At 48.7% G+C, this 21466-nt stretch overlaps 1 protein-coding gene across 5 annotated transcripts; it reads left to right on the top strand.

The window, feature by feature from the left end:
- Positions 1-863: 863 nt before the first annotated feature.
- On the top strand, positions 864-10426 carry SPTSSB (serine palmitoyltransferase small subunit B). Of its 5 annotated transcripts, none has more exons than XM_038146379.1 (3): positions 903-1028; positions 1412-1607; positions 9671-10426. In XM_038146379.1, exon 3 carries the CDS (start codon positions 9699-9701, stop codon positions 9933-9935), a length of 237 nt encoding a protein of 78 aa, XP_038002307.1. In that variant the 5' UTR covers positions 903-1028; positions 1412-1607; positions 9671-9698; the 3' UTR covers positions 9936-10426. The 5 variants fall into 5 exon arrangements, with proteins under 5 accessions (XP_038002303.1, XP_038002307.1, XP_038002306.1 ...); XM_038146378.1 differs by having other exon boundaries at positions 1008-1028; positions 1304-1607; XM_038146375.1 differs by lacking the exon at positions 1412-1607 and having other exon boundaries at positions 864-1028.
- The last annotated feature ends 11040 nt before the right edge of the window (positions 10427-21466 follow it).

A 21466-nucleotide genomic window follows, 5' to 3' on the forward strand; every position in this document is an offset into this window, starting at 1 on the left:
GCAGCGGCAGAAAGAGGCACTGATGGGTTGGGAACGAAAGCGTCACATCCCGATGGCCCCTTTGTCACCTGCCCGGCTCTGTTTGTACAAGGGCCTTTACAGGTGTTCGCCGCGGAAAGAGCAGTTTTAAAGCATCGTTAAAACGCGTTCAAACAGGAAAAGAGCAGCTTTAACCCCAGCTGTTACATCTGGCCCTGAAAAGGTTTGCATTCCTTTGAGGTCGGAAGGCACCGGCGGGTGCCAGAACAGCGACACTTTGTTGAGCGAGGGAGACCGTGCCTGGAATCCGGCTGCTCCAGGGGAAAATCGGGGACAGAGCATTCCTGGCACTTTTATTCCTCACTTAAACTGTAATTATGTTCTAAAGTAGATGTTTGGGAGCGAGCAGGACACTACATTAAGCGTTTTTTATCTCTGGGACAGAACAAACCGCACAAAGCTGAGCCCCGTGATTGGCAGGGTCGTGCTGTATTCCACGGCATTTCAGATGAAGTTTTGTGAATACCTGTCCATCCCTGTCTCCCCTTCCTGCAGAGCCCTCACCTGACCCCTGGGGGTACCTGATCAGCGTGAAATCATCCCGAACCCCCTCTCCTCCCCCTGGAACACCGCGCTGCAGCTCCAGCTCCTTCCCACTCATCCCCTTGGAGCCGGGATGCTCGCAGGCACCTGCCGGCACCCTTGGCAGGATAACCGCGCCGCAGGGCTGTCTGTCGCGACGGAGAGGTGCGATATGAAGGGCGCCTGTCGCGACAGAGGGCTGCGATAAGAAGCCGCTCTGTGCGGGGCAGCTCTGGCGCATCCCGCGGCGCGGCCGCCGAGCGCATGACGCCAGCGCCGGGAAAAGCCAGGGAAACACGGCGCTCCAGGGAAACAGCTGGCGTCCCGGAGGTGCCAGCCAGCTCCATCCCACGGGTTTCCCCGAGCCCGGCTCCGCCGCTGCTCCTCCCCCGCTCCCCGAGCGCTGCGGCAGCGGGCGGGGCGCAGGGACCGGCCCGGGGCCGCGGCCACCGAGAGAGCGGCGGGAGGTGAGCAGCGGGGAGGAGGGGAGGAGGAGGAGGAGGAGGGAGGGAGGAAGGGAGGGGGGAAAGGTGGGGATTTAAGCGCGGGCAGCGCCGGGCTGGGGAGCTGCGGGGCGCGGAGCGGAGGTGAGGGAGGCGCGGGGCCGCGGCGCGCCGCATCCCGGTGAGCTGCATCCCGGTGCGCCTGCATCCCGGTGAGCCGCAGCCCGGTGAGCCGCAGCCCGGTGAGCTGCATCCCGGTGTTCCTGCATCCCGGTGAGCCGCAGCCCGGTATTTTGCAGCCCTGTGTTCCCGCAGCCCCGTGAGCTGCAGCCCGGTGCGCTGCATCCCGGTGTTCTGCATCCCGGTGTTCTGCAGCCCGGCATTCCCGCATCCCGGTGTTTCCGCAGCCCGGTGTTCCCGCAGCCCGGTGAGCTGCATCCCGGCATTCCCGCATCCCGGTGCTCCCGGTGCCGGCGCTCATTCCCCGCTCGGCTCGGCTCGCCCAAGGGCATCGCGGCGGAGGCGCGTCCCGGAGCATCCCCCAGGCAGGGCCGGTGACCTTGGCGAGCGCGGCCGCTGCCACGGCGAGTCCCCGGGGGCTCGGTAAGGAGCGGGGGGAGGCCCGGGAGCGGGGCTGGCAGCCGCAGGAGCCCGGGGGTTGCTGCGCTGTGCCTCCCTCACGGGAGCCGCTGGCGTTCCTGCCGCACCTGCAGCCTCCAGCTCCGGGCTCCGGGGTGTCCCTGTCCGCGGCAGGGCTGCCATGAGATGAGCTTCGAGGTCCCTTCTAAGCTAGACCGTGCCGTGATTCTGTGACTTGTTGCTGCAGCTCTGCAGCCGGGGATTTATTTCCAGGCGGCGGGAAGATGGGTTGCCTTAGGGATTCCCTAAAAACGAGTCAAACGCCCAGGAGTGGGAAGGTCGCGCCGGGTGGGGGGACGGAGGTGGCTGCGCTGCTCGCACCTCTGCGCTGGGAATGCTCATCGCTGGCGGATTTTTCCTCTCTGCTTTTCTCAGAGTTGCCTTCAGTGGGAAGCAGGTGCAAGTCCTGCCTTCCCTGTTGGATAAACGCTGGATAATATGGAGGAGAATCCCTGCAATAAATGCTTGGGCTCTGCTTAGTCAGCACAAGGCACTTTGGGAGATTTTAATGTGGATCTTAATGCTTTAGGAATTGGGATGCTGGGTTTTCTTTCTCTCATGAATATCACGAGCATGGTACAAATAACTGCAATTCCAGGAGTGCTTGGAGTGATTTCTGGCGCAAATTTGGTGGGGAGAAGCTCCAAGCTGTGCATGGAGCATGGATGTTATACCAAGATTCCAGATGGAATGGGAGATGCTGAAATGCTGCCTGGGGAACAGCCTGAGCCCATGGCAATGCTTGTGCCACCCCTCTGTGCCCAAAAAGCACCCACAGCACCAGGACACAGAGCTCCAGCTGGCTGAGAGGCAGCCAGGGCTCTGCTCTGGGTCCTGCCAAGCCACATTTTATGGAGCTTTTCATTTGTTTTATGGGTATCAACAGCTTCGTGTGTCCAAACCTGTTTGCTCACCGCGAGGAAGTGCCTGCAAGGGAAGCTCTTCCTCACTGCACAGATGGGGTTAAATCTGTGGAAAAAGTGCATTTCCCTTTTAATTTCTTATCTGTTGCAAGCATCTCGCTCCATTTTTGCTTTTCCCCTCTGGAGCAGTGACTGGAGTGGTGCAACTCTGCTTCCTTTGATGAGATCTCAGGGAGATGCACTTGCACAAGAGTTTGGTCCCATTTTCCACCAATACCTGTCATAGCTGTGACAATATTCACTTCCTCGCGTTGCACACAACCCAAGCTGTTACTTTCAGCTGCCTCAGGAATGACTCAGAGCAAAACAAAGAAGTCTGAATAAAACAAGGGCTACAACAGAAAGTAGATCTTGTTTTAGAGCCCAGACGTCTCAGCTATGTTGTTGGTAGATTGATGTGTTTACACAACCTCCTGAACTTGGAAGGCTTTGAAGGATGTAGACGGTGTCCCAAATCTCAGAAGGAACTGAGGTTTGTCACCAGGAGCAGATGCAAAACCCCTCCGACATATTCCTGGAACAGTTCTTAAAGAACTTTCAATTCTTAAGCGTTTGCAATTTAAACCTGGTGCTGGTCTCTAGTCCCAAATTTGAGGTTTTGGTTGGGAATAGTTCTGTTCAAAACCAAGTTCCTAAATTACACTTACACTCAAAATACAGGGAAAGGTTTCCCTTTCCCTGGGATTCAATCTGCCATTTTCCCACCTTCTCTGGCAGAGCTGCTCACCTGTTCTGCCCCAAGGTACAAATCCTGGCACAGGGGGAGCACCCAGAGCCCAAACCATGCCCAGCCCAGGAAAGCTGGGAAGGAAGGGATCTGTACCTAAACTGCAAGGAGCAGCTGGTTATGTAAGGAAACAACTGAGGAAACTTCAGGGGAGGGAAGAACAGGAAAATTGTTGAAAAATTAATTTAGCCTTGGAAGAAAATGGGACAGAGCTGCTCCAGGAATGTTGTTGTTCCAGAGAAGCTGCATCTTCTCCTTTCCCTGTGCCCGAGTAAGGATAAATCAGCCAGGCTGCAAAGGCAGGGGCAGCTGAGTTATTCGGAGCTGTGCCTTTGCTGGGAGCAGCCTCCAGCTGCCAGGGGACAGGTAAGGCATAAAATCAGTCCAAACCTCAGCTGCCTTCAGCTGCTGGGCTGGTTCTGAATGGTGAGAAGCCTCTCTCCAAAGGAGATCCCTGTGGGTGCTGCAGAGCAACCTCTGCTTTCCTGAGGGTCAAAAATTTGTGGATCTCTTTTGGAAGGACTTTTCCACGTGGTTGTAGGTCAGCATAAACTCCACCTGGGAACTCAACTCAGCTGAAGGAGAAAATTCAGCAACGCTCTGGCTGTTGTCCTGTGCAGCTGGCAAGGCAGGCTGACAGCAATCCTCTGCTCCAAGAATCCTCGGCTCCAGGCAGAGATGCAGCTGAATTCCAGCAGCAAACCCCAGTTTGGGAGCCCAGGATTGCAGCAGGAGGAGCGCACACACAGATCAGGGTCCAGGTGGGGACGAGGAAGCCAGCTCAGACTTTGTGCAGGTGCGGCACTGCCACTCGAGGAGGGGTTTGAGGTTCCCAGAGGTAACAGGAAGTCTTCCTGGACAGGGAAATCTCCTGGGCTCAGTGTGCACTATGTAACATTTGAAAGAACCAAAATAGCTCCTGTGTGCTGCCACTGAGGCCAGCAGGAAGGAAGTTGGGGTTAAAGATTAGGAAGATGCTGGAATTCACTCTCCTGAGCCAGGTAAGACAGAAACAGGGCTGAAAACACCATTGCTCTTTCTGCCTTACCCCTTCCACTCCTGGAAGATTTTATTTCCAGCAAACCCCTCAGGCTCACCCACGTGCAGAATGGCTGAGCCATGTGCAGCACCAACATTTCCTCAGCTCAGACCCTCATCCTGGTGTTGCACGGGACATGTGGAAGGGATTTACATTTCCTGGAGCTCTGCAATGGGTGGCCAAGAGTGCTGAGGGAGAGAAACCAGGATTGCTTCACTCTGCTGTGCACTCCAGAATTCGAGGGGTGGTTATTTACCCAAATCTGCAAGACAAGGTGGTTTTTGAGGCGTAGCCTTGTCTTTCAGCCTTACCCCTTCCACTCCTGGAAGATATTTGTATTTTTTCCAGCAAACCTCACAGGCTCTGCTGTGCACTCCAGAATTCCAGGGGGGGTTATTTATTCAGATCTGCCAGTCAAGGTGGTTTTTGAGGTGCATTCTTGTCCACAGTGGGAGCTGTGCTGGCATTGTTGCTGCTCTTCTCACTCCTGGAATTTCCTCCCTGGAAGAACAAGCTGGAGGTTAAATTTAAAGATCCATGTGAGAGCAGTGCAGGAACCTGAGGGCTCTGCTTGCCAGGAGGATCTCCAGGCTGAGCTGCTGCTCCGGGCGGGATCGGAGCCGCGGGGATGCAACAGAGGAACGGGCGGAGGTGGTGTTCCCAGGAAATGCTGGGATTTGGATTTCCCAGAACAGGCTGAGGTAGAATTCCCAGGAAATGCTGGGATCTGGATGCCCTGGAACAGGCTGAGGTGAGGTTCCCAGGAGATGCTGGGATTTGGATTTCCCAGAACAGGCTGAGGCGGTGTTCCCAGGAGATGCTGGGATTTGGATTTCCCAGAAGAGACTAAGGTGATGTTCCCAGGAAATTCTAGGATTTGGATGCCCTGGGACAGGCTGAGATGGTGTACCCAGGAAATTCTGGGATGCGGAATTCCCTGGAATCTGCTGCCTCATCTCAATTTCTGCCCAACCGCTGACCATTTCATCCCTTGTGCACCGTGCTTGGTGCTCACTGAATAAAACATGAACGGGAATGCCTGATGGGTGGGAATGGGAATGGAAATGGGATGGGGATGGGAATGGGAGTGGGAATGGGGATGGGAATGGAAATGGAAATGGAAATGGAAATGGAATGAGAATGGGAATGGGAATCTGGTTCTGCTTGCACTTGGAGGTGTCAGTCTCCATAAAATCCCTGGGCTCATCCCAGAATCATGTCAGCATTAAGGAAGAGGGACAAGATGGTGCCTTGGGTAAGTCAGGATATTCAGCAGGACAATGCCATTGTACACAGTGAAGTTGCAAATAAGAACAGCTCCACATCAATAACTTGCAGGTAGGATTTCTGTTCCAATCCCAAGGAGGGATAAAGCCCACAAAGCTTCTAATATCCAAAAGTTATTTACAGATCAGACAACTTAAAATTCAGTCTGGCACTTTGCCTGGCTGCCCTGCCTACATGTGGGTGCCTGGTGGGACTGGAACCCCCTCAGGGACTCGTGGAAGGATTTTATTTCGGCTCCAGCACGAGAGGATTCCCTCAGGATGCTGCAAACCCCATCCACTCTTGCTGCTGGGCTATCCCAGCAATTATTCAGCAAATGGCCATTTTTAGCCAAGGAAGTATTTGTATTTTGGGGATGGATTGATAGTTTGCTGCTTCTATTTCTCATCTCACCCCTACTTTCCATGTAAAGCAGCAGAGGTCACCTGTTGAATGATCATGAGGCCATTTCCAGCTCCAGGCTTTGTTTTCCCCCACTCCAGATGAACTTCTCCTGAATATCTGTTGGAAGCCCTTTTTCCCTGGATGTGTAACTTGACCAACCCCTCCTGCTGAGGGCATCGAGTGTTTTTGAAGCATTCTTTGGAAACCAGTCTCTCCCAGTTCCTCTGCAAGATTGTTTCTTTCCACAGGAATTTCCCAGCAGGGGCTGTCCGGCCACGGGTCAGAGTTGCAGATTGAAAATGTGACCAAAATTCCCCAAATCCCAGCTGTTCAAAGCAGAAATTATATATTAAAGGACCTAACACTGGCATCTTCTAACTCCCAACTAGCTCTGACTCCAGAAAATAAGGTCACTAATAAAGAAATTTGGGAGATTAGGCACGCTCTGAAATGAAACCTTGATATTTGGATGATGATTTATCTTTTCAGCTGCCCTAATCAGAGACATGTGTCAACAAGCCAGAAAATCAGGCAGCCACTTAAAACACTAAAAGCTGCTTTACAGGTTTCTCTTCTTGCATTTTTTTTTTCTCTTGGAGGTGCAAGTGCTGAAAATAATCTGAATATTGCTTAACAGGAGCTAAATTCTCTTCATTTCACTCATAGCTGGCAGTAACAGTCCCGTGGCCTCCAAACAGGAAGGCATTTCCCCAGCACCTCCGAATGTTTCAATCCAAATTTGTAGACAAATGAATGTTGAGTTAAAATTGCATAAGAACAAATTATCTCCTGCTCTGGAATAGTGGGAACTGATGAGTGAACAACTCAGGGCCCTTTCAAGTGGGAGTGCCAGCTGGAATAGAATGAAACACAGACATGGAAGTGAAGCCTCTCTAGGACGAATCCTGTTTAAAATACAGATTTTCAGCCTCTGAAGTCTGCCTAGTCATCTGCTATTCCCTTTGATTGCTGCTACAATTAATTTGGGTGGTAAAGCTGCCACAGACCCCTGGAGCTGTGGGGTTTTGGGCTGCTCCTTATTCCTCATAACGGGCCCCGAGGGATGCAAATTGTCCCTTCCCCAAGGGATCTGTGTGACAGTGCCACTCGTCTCCCATTGCCTCAGCAGCTGCTTTCAAGTGGCTTTTTACCCTTCCCCTCCTGTGTTTTCCTTTATAAATTATGCAGCTGGAGTTGTGTTATCCCTGCGCAGCTCCCTGCTCTCGGGCTGCATGAAATGCAGGGGAAGTGTGTCAGTGGTGAGGGCACAGTCTGTAATTTGCTTTTGCCTTTTACTTATCCCAACCTCCAGCATTCATTAGGAGACCACAGAGCATGAAGGCAGCCCGTGCTCCTCCTGGAATTCCAGAGTGCCCGGGGATGGAATTACTGCCTTGCACTGGGAGCTGGGAGAGCCAGAGAAAGCCAGGCTGTGCTGGGGCTGCAGGGAAATGCAATCCCCAGGCTGGAAAAAGGGTGCCAAAGGCTTTGGTTAAATCCAGAGGGCTGCTCATCATTTTAACTGCCTCATCCTTTATTCATGTGGCTCTCCAAGGGGTGATGGTGAGGCTGCAGCCTGGAATATCAGTCATTTCAGCCTGGAGGATGTTTTTCCTGCCAGTGGCTGTCCTTCAGCAGCTCTGGATGGAGATGCACAGGGGTGTGAGCAGCTCTGCTCACAAAGACACCCCCAGCAGTGCTCCAGCCTTGCAGCTTCTCCGGGCTGGGGTCGGGATCAGCAGGGATTTACCCACAGAAGGGATGAGTTTAACCAGCACAGCCCTAACCCCAGTGTGAATCCCATAATCCTGGGTGTGTGAGGGGGCTCTCCTCCTTCTCCTTCTCCTTCTCCTTCTCCTTCTCCTTCTCCTTCTCCTTCTCCTTCTCCTTCTCCTTCTCCTTCTCCTTCTCCTTCTCCTTCTCCTTCTCCTTCTCCTTCTCCTCCTCCTCCTCCTTCTCCTCCTCCTCCTCCTCCTCCTCCTCCTCCTCCTCCCCACTGTACAGGAAAGGGCTTCACCCCTCAGTGGACAGCGCTGCTCTTTTTGCAGAAAGTCTGAACAGAGACACTTTTGGCTCCCAGGGAGTCCCACTCTGCCAGCTGGGCCACTTTCACTGAAGGCTCTGCAATATTTCCAAGGCTTTAAGGCCTCTCTCTCTCTGGAGTTCCGCCTTCCAATAAATGATCTGAAAGGAATCAGCTTCCATTCATGCCTGGCCAGAGAGCAGCGGTGCCTTTCTCCCCAGCCTGAGCCCCTGCAAGAAAAGCTGGTCACAGAGACAGCCACTGCTACATTTAAAATATTGATCTGTCCCTCAAAAGCATTGTAGGAACTTTCTTGGTCTAGGAAATATGGCAAAATGGAAGTGAAGGAAATGTTTTGGGAGAATTAGGGGGGAAAACTTCCCTTTGGTAAATCCCACATCCCCCCAGAACAGAGGAGGAAACCACTGAATATTGGAATATTTTTGACCTGTATCAGTGGCCCATCCTTATTTTAATCCCAGGCTGCGAATTTCCCAGGGCTGCTTTAGGATCTGTTGCTTTGAGGGACAGCAAAGTTCTGCTGCCCCAAACTCACTGTGAACACCAGGCTGGAGGGGTGTGATGAACCCGAGCCTCTTTGCTCTGGCATTTTAGGCAGCTCAAGTGTAGAAGGAAATGGGGCACTGGGAGGTTTTCCAGCAGGGAATCTGCTGAATTCCCTGGGGACTGATCTGCTCTGAATGTCCTTAAACCCCAAAATAACAGAATGCCTCTGTAAAGCCTTGAACACTTTCTTATCATTCTGTTTTCTCTAAATAGATGCTTTTAGGCTGCATTTAAAGATTGTTTCAAATGCCAAAAAGCACATTTAACAATGAACAGTTTCCTGTTTCATTCTTGCTCATCCATTCTCTTTCCCAAGTGGAGCTGGGAACGATGAATGCATAAAGGCATCACCCCAGAGGAAAATCTTTCCTAGGTTTGTAATTTCCATTAAATATTCTTTTAATCTGTAACCTTTTTCATTTCTTTGAAATGAGCTGCAAAAAAAAAAAAAAATCCTTCTGCCATCAGAGATTACTTTTTTCTCCCTCTCTCTTTCGTAACTTGGCTTTTCTTTATTCCCAGCAATTGCAGAGCAATAAAAATGATTATCAAAAGTAAGCAGAAGAGTTTTTACAGGGCAGTTGCTTTAATCTTATCTTTATTCCAGGGCATACATGGAACTTAAGGAACATTTATGGAATTTATGGAACATTTATGGAATTTATGGAACGTTTCTGGAAGCTGGCACAAAGCCTTTCTTTTTAAATGCCTATTTCCCTGATTTCCACAAGGAATAGGAGAGGAAAACACACTTGGAATGTGGCGATTGATAGAATCACAGGAAGGTTTGGGTTGGAAGGGAGTTTAATCATCCAGTCCCACACCTGCCATGGGCAGGGACACCTTCCACTATCCCAGCTTGCTCCAGCCTGGCCTTGGACACTTCCAGGGATGGATCAGCTTTTCTGGGAAGTGGGAATGCCCAGCTGATGCAGCTCCAGACTGAGCAGCAGCTGCAGAACCCAACAGCTCCCTTTGGTCCAGGGGAGCAGGTGGCACCGACCCCTTAGAAAACGCGTTTGTGCAGTGGTTCCACAGGATACCCCCGCTGTAATCCCAATTTCCCTGTCATTCCAGGTGCTCTGGTACCCCCCTGGAGCTGAAGATGGACGTGAAGAGGGTGAAGGACTACCTGTACTGGCTGTACTACCAGTACCAGCTGGTGACATGCAGCTACGTGCTGGAGCCCTGGGAGCAGTCCATGTTCCACACCATCACGGTCACCGTGCTGGCCATGGTGGTGTACACCGCCTACGTCTTCGTGCCCATCCACGTCCGCCTGGCCTTGCAATTCTTCTCCCAGATCTTCGGGCCCCAGCCCGAGAGCGCCGTGCTGAACTGAACTGAGCCGGGCCCAGCGGGGCCCAGCAGCTCCGGCAGCTCTGGGAAAAGGTTCACAGATGGTGCGTGCTGAAGTTTGGCTCTTAGGAGAACCCTGCTTGATGGCCTCCGGGGCTGGAGAGCGGAGCGAGGCACCGAGCACGGCCCCTCTTCCATAAACACTCTGGGAATGGCACACAGCTCCTGGAATGGCACAGGATCCACGCAGCGCCCACCTCCGGCAGCAAACCCCATCTCCTATTCCATTCCTGCTCAGCCAGTCTCTTTCCCAGGGCTGCTTTAGGATCTGTTGCTTTGAGGGACAGCAAAGTTCTGCTGCCCCAAACTCACTGTGAACACCAGGCTGGAGGGGTGTGATGAACCCGAGCCTCTTTGCTCTGGCATTTTAGGCAGCTCAAGTGTAGAAGGAAATGGGGCACTGGGAGGTTTTCCAGCAGGGAATCTGCTGAATTCCCTGGGGACTGATCTGCTCTGAATGTCCTTAAACCCCAAAATAACTCTGTAAACCCCAATGCCTCTGTAAAGCCTTGAACACTTTCTTATCATTCTGTTTTCTCTAAACAGATGCTTTTAGGCTGCATTCAAAGATTGTTTCAAATGCCAAAAAGCACATTTAACAATGAACAGTGGAAGCAAACCCTATTTCCTATTTCATTCTTGCTCGGCCATTCTCTTTCCCAAGTGGAGCCGGGAACGATGAATGCATGAAGGCATCACCCCAGAGGAAAATCTTTCCTAGGTTTGTAATTTCCATTAAATATTCTTTTAATCTGTAACATTTTTCATTTCTTTGGAAATGAGCTGCATCCAACTGCTCTGGCAGAGGCTGTTTCGGAGGCTCCTCACACCCAAAGTTCTACCGACACAGCGCAGGGGCCAGGTTAGAGGAGCTAAAAAATGAGGATATCCAGCAGGATTGGAGTGCTCGTGTCTGGCTGGTTGGTGACTTCCAGGCTTTAATGGATGGGAGAGGAACTTGGAAAAGAAAGCAACAGGAGGATGAACTCAAATCCAGCTTTTTTCACGTCTAAGTTCCTGCGTCTGAGTTCAGATGGTCTAAAATATTTTCTTTTTGGAAAAAAGTTCTCCACCTCATCTTGCAGCTTAGTGAGGATGACAGGAAGAAGCAGCCCTGCTCTGTCTCAGTGCCCTCCTGCCTTCTCTAATGAAAATCAAAATCTTCTCTTGCTGCTCCCACTCACCAAGGCACCAAAGTGCAAATCAGCACCAGGGGAAGAGGATCCAGAGTGGAAATAATATTTTAATACCTGCAGGGAAGGCTTAAAGAGAGCTCCTTTACAAAGAAGAAATTAGATTTATTGCCATTGCCTGTGGGGAGGTTTTGGAACAATGGGAGGCTTGTTTGGTTTTCACTGTACACAAATCAAACGTGGGTGCCAAATCATAAATTACAGCTGCACTCTGCACGTCTCTACCAGCTGATGCTCCTGTTAGTAGAAGTGAGAGGTGCAAAATGTAAATTGCTTTCAAATGATGTTTGCACAGTTCTAGATTAAAAAGAAAGACCCTTTAACTCCTTTCTCAAGCTGCAGTGGGCTCCTGCATGCTTCAGAGCACAAATTTGTTTGGAAACGAAGACATGTGGTGAAGGTTGCCCAGATCTGAACATGTGTATGCAGTTTTTTCAGCCAGAAAAAATAAAATTTTATTCTTCACAAACGACCTCTGGCTGCATGACTCAGCTCTTCTGTGTTTTCCACTCATTCATAAATATCCTGCATGTGTGTGGGCCAGGCTGGCACTGTGGCAGAAGGATTATTTTGTGGTGAATGTTCTGGGGAGAGGTTTGAGGATCCTTTAAATGGATCTGGGGTGAGTGAACTCCAGCCCAAGAGCTCTCCTGTTTCTGGAGGGAAAAACCTTCTGATCTGCTTCAAATTAAGGCATTATCAAATACCTGCGTGTGCTGAGGGCTCAGCTGAGAGCTTTGGGCTCCAACAGGAGCTGTCCTGACAGTTTATCACAGTTGGGAACCTGCAAACACGAGGTGCCAAGCTGTAATCACACTTTGAGTAATGAGCACAGCGCTGGAGGAGATGAAAAATGGCAAAACCTGTGACAATTCCTCTGGAAAGTGTCTGTAAAATAGACTAAAAGTTACAATCCCAACGCTGGAGGTGAAAAGTGAGAATATTTACTCAGCAAGTTGGTGTCAATTCTATCTCCAAGTGGGTTTAAATTCTATCTCCAAAGATTCTGCTCATCTAGAAAATATGATGGTGTGAGTGCCAGGGCACCTCCTCACCAGTCCTGTTCTCATTCATTTTTAATTCCTTCAAAAGTGGATTTCTTCCCCATGGCATCAAACTCAACTTTCAGAGCACAAGGAAAACTTTTTTTTCCAGGAACGCAAAGGTTGGAGCTCCTATCTGCAGGAGCACACACCCGATGGAATATTGCTCTTCAAACATTTCATTTGGCAAACAGAACGTGGAGAGGACTTTGTTCAGGATTTCCATTGCCCTCCCATGGTGGGATCCATGCAAAGCACTCTCCTTCCTTATTGTGCCTGTTCCCTTTGTTTGGCTTTGGGAGGTGCAGGAAGCGGCAGAGAAGCAGCAGCAGGTGCTTTTTGGGAGGCTCCCTGCAGTTTGAACCGAGTAAAACCCCTTTTTTGTGTGTGAATTCTTCACCTTCTTTACTAAATTTTGAAGGGTTTAGGCAAGAGGTATTTACTAGGAAGGAAAGAAGCTGCTGAAAACAATCTCTGCTAAAAACCTTTTGAGATTTCCCCAGCCCTTTTTGACTTCTCCTTGCATCCAGAAAAGCTGGAATAACTCTCCCTATGTAATATTCCAAATCACTGGGTTCCAGCAGGAGGCTTCAAAGGATTTCTGGCACTCAGCAGGCAACAGAAGCATTTTTTTCCCCAGCTGAAAGAGAGAGGAGGCGAGATAACACTTTTGACAGCTTGAGACCACACCACAGCTTAGGAAACTCTTCCAGCTCTGAAATCCTTTTCCCTGGGGGGGGAAAAAACCATTCCTGGACAATGGGAAGAGGTTTCCATGGGATCCCAGCTACACACTGAGGTGGAAGGGTGGAATTTTGGAGCTCCCAGTAAGACCAGTATGCCCAGCACGTGGGTGACAGCTCCCTTGCGAGGGTTATGATGTCAGGCTCTTTAAAAAAGTCTCTTTTCTCCTGCTTCATTATAGTTCCGTGTTAATTGTAGTTAATTGCTCCACTGGGCTAATTGTAGCACAGCAGCTGGAAGTGTTCACACCAAAAATAATCCAAATAAAAGGAGCAAACAGAGCCAATAATCCAGCAGTGGAAAAGGGAACAAAAGCAGAACAGGAGATGATCCAACTCCAGCTGCATTGACCCTGAAAGTACAAATGCCCCATTAATTTAAGGAATGAGAAATGCTGGGGCTCAGCTGGCCAGCACCATACACCTCTTGTTTAAAACTCATTTTCTTAATTTCATCTCATCAGAATTCTCATTTATCCTGCCATAAAGGTTTCCTGGCCAATTTCATGGATCACCTCCCAAATCCATTACTGAGGGCCACAACACACCAGACCATGAACCTCCAGAACCTTCCTCCCAAGGCCCCTGCGGGCAGCTTTTACCCAAAACGATTAAAAACAGCTTCCCAAAGCCCCTGTGGGCAGCTTTCACCCAAAACTATCAAAAACAGCTTCCCAAGAGCCTTTTCCTTAGTGCTGCTCCCCAGGGAACACAGAGATCAGGATCACCACCAGTGCCCCTGCATGTCTGAGTGTCCAATTTACTCAGAATTCCAGGGAAAATTCCTGTGCTTACAGAATTTTGAAATCTTAAACAAGCTGGTTTTTTAGGTTTTTTGTTTTGGTTTTTTGGTTGGGTTTTTGTTGTTGTTTTTTTGGTTTTTGGTCTTTTTTTTTTAAGGTTTTCTCATCGTTGTGATTCAGCCATCATCTAAAATTCTTACTTCGGATGCTCCAGTCCTAAATTTAATTCCCTGATTATTTGGAAGTCAGGGAAAAAATTCACACAACTACTTAAGCTGTGGTAAAAGAAGCCCAGCAGGTGTAGGAGAGTCAGCAGAACCACACAAACAGCAAATTGCAGTCGTGCAGCACCAGTGAGAGCCAAAACTGGGACAATTCTCCCAGATGAATTGCTGCACCCCAGGGCACAGACGTGGACAAGCAGCCACGTGCCAGGCTGAGCACTGAAATTAAAGCAGAACAGGCAGATTTGCAAATGAAATATTACAGAACGTGGAATAATTAACTTTCTCTTAATCACACACAATGATCAATATTCATGCAGCAAAAGCAGCCCTGTCCTCTCACCTCTACCCAAATAATTTCAGTTATTTTTCCCTCAAACACCTCAAACACCCTCAAACAGCTGAATATCCTGAAATCTTTCCACAAACTGAAAAACTGGGAGGTCAGGAGCAAAGCTGGACACAAAGTACAGGTTCTCAGATCCAACATCAAACCACCTACGACAAACTTGTCGTAGTCAAGGGAATCAAGGAGCTGAAACTAATGAAATGTTCAGGGAAAATAATCCCAGGAAATTGAGAATTCAGGGTTTGTGAGCTGACAAAGGAGGTCTGATGCCTCCTGAGGTGCTCCAAAGGCTGGATCTGAGCTTGTCCCACACCTCCACCAGGAACAGACAAAAGGAAATGGGCTCCTCTTCACTCTGTCCTCACATCCAGCCTGCACCAAACAAAGCCCCTTGCTTCATCAGCTTTGTCCTTCATATTCCTCCCAATAAGCAATCTTTTGTCTGAATTGGAGGAGCCCAAATCCTGAGAATATCTCCAGGCAACTTCCATGGGAACTCCCTGGCTGGAAGGCTCTGATTCACGGGTGGAGGGCAGAATTAACTCCGAGAATTCCCACTTGTCATCATCCCTGCCTGCTCCACCCTTCTTTCAGCAGTTGCTCCATCAGGACAGGTAAGAGCTGATAAACTCTGCTGATCCTGGGGTTTCAGGACAGCCAGGACAGCCAAGGCCTCCTTTTTTATTGGAATAAAGAGTCCAAGTTGAAAATGGGCTATGGAAATTGTTTTATGTGGCCTGATGTAGGTTAGAGCTCTCCTCAATTACCAACATACATTAGTCTGGGTTTAAAAGTGAAATTAAAACCACGCACCCTCTGCATCAAAATAAGAATCTCAGTGCTGGAATATGCCCAGGCAAGAGGAAAAAGTCAGGAAACAGGACAAAGAGGAGAGGGGAAATATCCACGGGACGGAAAATAGGGTAAATCTGGCAAATTCATATCAAAAATAAAACACATTCTCCTTTTCTTACAATGACTGAGCAAAGAGGGAGGAAATGAAGGTAAATTGTGGCAGGGTCAGGAATAGATCCACTGGCTGCCAGGGTGCTGTTCCCGTTATTTTCTCTGGCAGCTCCTATCTTTGCTTTGTAATCATGGAGTAAATCAGAAATATCTCTTTATTTCAAGGTCATACTCAAGGATGAGTAACACTCTGTGAATTTTTAGGAGCTTTAGGTACTTAAAAAAATTAACAGGGGAAGAAAATGCAGGTAAAATGTTCATCATGGGGAATTTGACACAAAACAAGTGAGGCTAGGCTCAGGATAAAGCACCTGGCATGGAAAGGGCTGGGATGGGATTGCAGCACCCTAATTAAAGATGGGGAGCAACAGCCTCGCCCATGGGGCTGGCAGAGGAAAGGGCTTCCAGCAGCTCCTTGCATTTCCCACAGCCACAAATTGCACAAGAGAGCAGCCTCGCTGAGGCAGTAATTATCTGCCAAATGCACAGAGATTGAGTGATTTAGGAAGGAACAGCTCAAAAAAAAGATGCTGCAAACTAATTCGGCACGTCCAGCTCTGGACACGATGGTGCCTTGCTCAAGGGAACTTTGGGACACACCTGGTGTTTCACTCCTGGTAAATAATACACCCCAAGAAGTTTTCTCCACACGTTTTTGATTTCTCTTTCCAATATCTCTCCCCACGTGAGAATTAAAGGTGAAATCAAGTGGAATCAGTCTGGTACTGAGGTGTGGGTACCTACACCCAGCAGTCCATGCTGCCTCAGGCTTGGTGTGGAGACACATCAAAAAATTCCAAGTGCTTCCTGTGCCCAAACCTTCCTCAGCTGCCTACAGGTGCCTCATGTGCTATTCAATAATCTGAGGTAATTGGTATCCAAATTTTGGCTAATTTTGATATCTAAAAGCTCTTCCTTATCACAGATGTATTTTGGTGGCACCACCAAAATACCTCAGAGCCCCACACTCGGGTTCAGCATCAGAACTGGATTTTGGGGAGAAATCCTTCCCTGGGAGGGTGGGGAGGCCCTGGCACAGGGTACCCAGAGAAAGGGTGGCTGATCCATCCCTACAAGGGTCCAGGGGCAAGCTGGACAGGGTTTGGAGCAGCCTGGGACAGTGGAAGGTGTCCCCATGGCAGGGGTGGCACTGGATGGGCTTTAATGTCCCTTCCAACCCAAACCATTCCTTTCCAATCCTCTCCACGCCAGGACTTGGGCACTGAAAGAGCCCCTCACAGCAGCCCTGGCTCCATGGCCTCTTTTTCCCAAGAAATCCTCAGCTGCCAAACGAGCATCGCTGGGATCATCTTTCATATAAATGCAGATACTCCTAAATAAATAATGAGCTGCAGCACCGGGATCAGCTGGGGAAGTTTCCACTCCCTTGGCCGTGCAGCGAGTCCTGGTTTTGCAATGCTGTGGCTGAGCAGCACCTGCACAAACACCTTTTCCCAGGGATGTGTCAGCACTCCGTGTCGTGCCTGTGCCAGCGAGGTGGGAGCGGTGGGAAAGGACCCATCCCACGACAATTGTGACATCTCCCCCCCCCACTCCGGGAATTTATCTCGCTGGATAATTGCAACATGCAAATGCCATCAGAGAGGACTGGAGCAAGCAGAAAGAAATAATGAATAGTTAAGAAGAAGGAGTTAGTTGCAATTTAATTTAGCAAATTTCATTTATTTCAGCACATCTCTTAGGTTGATACTGGGAAGATTCTTAATACTAAATGTCCCAGTGTTCTGGTGATTCCCGGCGCGGACAGAGTGTCCCTGTCCTCCTCCTCCTCCCACTCCTCCTCCTTTTTCCATGTTTTCCTTCCCTGACTGTTTAAGCAATCTTCATTCACTGAACTGTATTCTTGGCATTTTCCCTGGCTTTGTCTCCAGCCAGCCAGAGTGAGGCAAGGAAAGTCAGGAAAGTGAATCTGGAAATGTCAGCTCTCTCCAAAATTTTTATGTGCAGCTTTTGAGCAGGAATAATGTGCAAAATATTTTTACCTGCATATCACTCTCCTCACGTTCTCTCATCAGAGAACTCAGAGTGAAAAATACACTCATTTTCCTGATCATAGAATTACAGAATCGTTGAGGTTGGAAAAGATCTCCAAGGTCACCAACTCCAACCTTTAACCCACTAAACCATATCCCAAAGTGCTGTCTGAACACTTCCAGAGATGTGACTCCACCACTACCCTGGGCAGTCCATTCCAATGCTTAACCACTCCTTCAGTGAAGGACTTCTTCCTGCTATCCAACTTGAACCTCTCCTGATGTCCACACTTGTCCTCTCCCAGCAGCTCTCAGCTCACCCCACCTCTCATCAGGATTCCTTGAATGGGATGAGATGTTTTAGCTGGCACACGGAAGATTATCAAAGGCAAGTGGAAAGCAAACAGCTCCTGTACAATCATCCTCAGATCCCTCTCGTGTTCTGATGAGCAAATATTTACCTTTTGAAAACAATTATTTCTCAGTCTGAGGTTCATGCCTAGCGCAGCCTGGTAACAAACACACCAGGAGCAAAGCAACACCTCCTGGCTCCTGTCCATGCTGTGCCTTAAAGTGAAACCTTGGCCATGGCTGCCCGTGGTGATCAAGGAAGGATAAGCCATGATGTCTGAGTTATCAGAATTTTACAGAATCACAGAATGGTTTGGGTTGGAAGACAAATTAAATCCCATCTCATCCTGCCTGCTGCATGGACAGGAATACCTTCCACTGTCCCAGGCTGCTCCAAGCCCCAATGTCCAACCTGGCCTTGGACACTCCCAGGGATCCAGGGACAGCCACAGCTGCTCTGGCCACCCTATCCCAGGCCTCTCAGGGAACAATTTCTCCCCCATATCTAATCTAAATCTATTTTCATTAATCTGGGATGTCTCCTTGTTTGAGCAGCTGAATACAGTTTGGGTTATTTTGGTTTAAAAAGGCTATAAAGTAAAATCCCACTGCTTGTAAGCCCACAACAGGCACAGCAGGAGTTTTTCAAAGGTTCCAGGGGTTTAGGAAGCAGAGGGTGCTGTTTGTTCCCTTGACTGCACGCACCCAGCAGCTCTGCCTCTGAGCATCCAGCTATTCCCAGCTGCCTCAGCAGGGCTGGGAGTTATCCCCCTCTCTGACACAGGGCAGCACTTCCAGAGGTATCCCTGAACTGCATCCAACGTGTTCGACGTGCAAGTTTCACACACACATGAAAAGAAAGCCAACCCACGGGTATTTGTGCTGTGACAACGCTCATTAAAGCTGGTGATGCAACACAGTTTCACCTCCATCAGCTGAGAGGGGAATGTCACAATATCCCCATCCCTGTCACAAAGGTATTTTAAAGGAGCTCTTCTGGCTCCTTTTGTTCCTGCCTTGAAGTTCAGCAGTGATAACGCTCGTGCCTCGCACTGTAAATTGGATTGCTAATTGGATTCCTCACAAGAACTGAAGAAATAGGCAAGAACTGGAAAATAACTGGAGCATTATCCCAGTAAATTTAGTGCAGGTGAAGGCACGGTGAGCAGCCCCTGGAAGTGCCGTGTCCCAGTGGAATCAGGGAATGTTATTCCTCCCGTTCAGACCACAGAGGACACGCTGAAGCAGCAGCCCTTGCTGAAATTACCACTTTGCAACTTCCCAGCTGCAACCCATGAAAAACAAGGAGAGCCCTGCTTTCCAAAGGAATAGGCAGCTTGGAGATGTCTGATTACAAACTGGGAGCTGGATCCTGGCTTGGAATAAACCTGGCACTTGCCACCCCACACACAGGCCAGGCACAATCTGTTCCTACCCAAGAATGTCCCCAGTGGCACTGGGAGCTGAAACAGCTCCTGTAAAAAGCCCTGCCTTTAATTCCCCTCTCTGAATCCTGCTGACTCCTCTGTTGTTAATTCCCCTCTCTGAATCCTGGTGACTCTTCCACTGTTAATTCCCCTCTCTGAATCCTGGCAATTCCTCTGCTGTTAATTCCCTTCTGAATCCTGGTGATTCCTCTGTTGCTGATTCCCCTCTGAATCCTGGTGATTCCTCTGTTGTTAATTCCCCTCTCTGAATCCTGGTGATTCCTCTGTTGTTAATTCCCTTCTGAATCCTGGTGATTCCTCTGTTGTTAATTCCCCTCTCTGAATCCTGGTGATTCCTCTGTTGTTAATTCCACTCTCTGAATCCTGGTGACTCTTCCACTGTTAATTCCCCTCTCTGAATCCTGGCAATTCCTCTGTTGTTAATTCCCCTCTCTGAATCCTGGCAATTCCTCTGCTGTTAATTCCCCTCTCTGAATCCTGGTGATTCCTCTGTTGGTAATTCCCCTCTCTGAATCCTGGTGATTCCTCTGTTGTTGATTTAGAGAAACTGCTCCGTTTCTCTAAATCGTGGCTTCCTGCAATAGGAAGAGGAGCAAAATTGTTGGGAATGTGTGAACGCTTGTGAGAAATAGATTTGCAAAGAGTTCTAGAATAGATTTGTAAAGAAATACAGACTGGGTGTCTCCAGGATCCTCCTCAAAACTAAACTGGGCACCAGTAAAGATCAGAAAGGTGTTTTATTGTTGGTGCCCAGCCAATATGGGATTAAATAGGAAAAAATAAGTGTAAAACACTGCTTGGTTCAGTTCTTAAATTCCTGGAGTTTTATACTGAAACGAGCACAGGTAATGGAACAGCAGCTCAGAACAATCCCTCCTGGGGAAGCTCAGAGCAGCTCCTCAGGAGGAGAGCTCCAGGAGCAGCACCTTTCCTGGATCCAGTGAATGTGAGGGAATAGTGACCTCAGGTGTCTGTTCAATTCATCACAGGGATATTCCCTATGAATTTGCCATTCCGTTGGACATTCCTGCTGAAAATGAAGCTGCTGGGAGCTGCTGGCACAAAGTCTCTTGGGTTTTCTGGCCTTGGCACTTCAGCTTTCCCAAAAACATCTACAGGGACTTTCCTGAGGGCGCAGCCACCTGCAAAAAAGCCTGAGAGCAAATCTATATTGAAAGCTAGTTTTAAATAGTGTGAAGTTTTTAAATTTAACATACATTTAAATGGTGTGCTTGCTGTCCTCGCCTATTGCACAGATCTTTTAAATGCTGTGAAAGAATATGGCAGTAGAGGCAGAAAATGCCCATTTAAAGTCATTATCACATTTAAGAGTCACTGAAAAACACACAAGAAATCAGTACAAACTGATATGGCTTTCACTAGGGGTGAGATTCAGGCTGCTTTGCTTTTTACCTCATTTTGTGCGATAAAAAGAATATTAAAAAATATAAAATCCTTCAGAAGCTGCTGTGACAGTTTAAAATACAAATTTTCCACAGAAGCCACAGGACAACCACAGCTTGCAGAGGCAACACAAAGGACCTTGAAGACTACAAAGAACCGACTTTTGATATTCACTGAGGCTGTGTCTTGAGCTGAGGTGGGATTTGGTGTATTAGCACCAAAATTAGGTGGAGAAAATAAATCTGCAGTCAAAAATAAATCTGCAATGGAAACTTTTCCAGCATTGTCAAGATCCAGTTCTCCTCCCAGTGACTTCCAAGATGTGGCTTCCATAAAGGACAGGTTCTGTCCTAACCCTCTCCCAATGCCATTCTCCAAATGCCAGCCTGGAATTGTTTTATTTCCTAAATCAAAGATTGAGTGATTCATCAGGGCTTCCAAGTAAATGGAATGTAGCTGTGTATGTATGCTGTGTAGCAGAGGTTCTGAAACAAAACTTCAGAGCAGGGAAACATTTGGGTTTTTATTGTGCTTTTCCTTTTCATTGTTTTAATAATATGGTCCATAGAGAGTCTCCAGAGAAGTCTGCAAAGAAATTTAATTTTAAAGGAGCTGAAGTAAGGGTGTGAACACAAGCAGCACACCAAAGAAAAATGTGCCAAAGAATTAAAAACACGGCAGACAGCTCGACAGGCTGTAATTTTCAGTCCTGGAGTGAAAGAACTCTTCACTTCCATCAGGATGTTACCATATTAAATAAATCCCACACAACGTGTTGATGCAATTCAGCTTTATTTTTCTCCAGCATAACCTGCAGGAAACAAGTGCTGATTCACAAACAAACCTTGGTGTCACAGAATCATTAAATGACACAATGCTCTGGGCTGGAAACGACCTTAAAGGTCATTTAATTCTGACCCCCTGCCACGGCTGTTCCTCCTTTCCATAGGGTGCTTATGGTACATCACAAATGGAATACAAAGGGAACGGACTGTGCGGCTGGTCCTTGTAAATAAAAATACCACTTAGTTCTTAATTAATGAATTATAACAGCGA

This window comes from Motacilla alba, chromosome 9 (assembly GCF_015832195.1).
Source record: "Motacilla alba alba isolate MOTALB_02 chromosome 9, Motacilla_alba_V1.0_pri, whole genome shotgun sequence".
NCBI lineage: Eukaryota > Metazoa > Chordata > Aves > Passeriformes > Motacillidae > Motacilla > Motacilla alba.

Excerpts from the sequence above, each read along its gene's own strand:
- SPTSSB (XM_038146375.1), top strand. The coding sequence starts at position 9,699 with ATGGACGTGAAGAGGGTGAAGGACTACCTGTACTGGCTGTACTACCAG.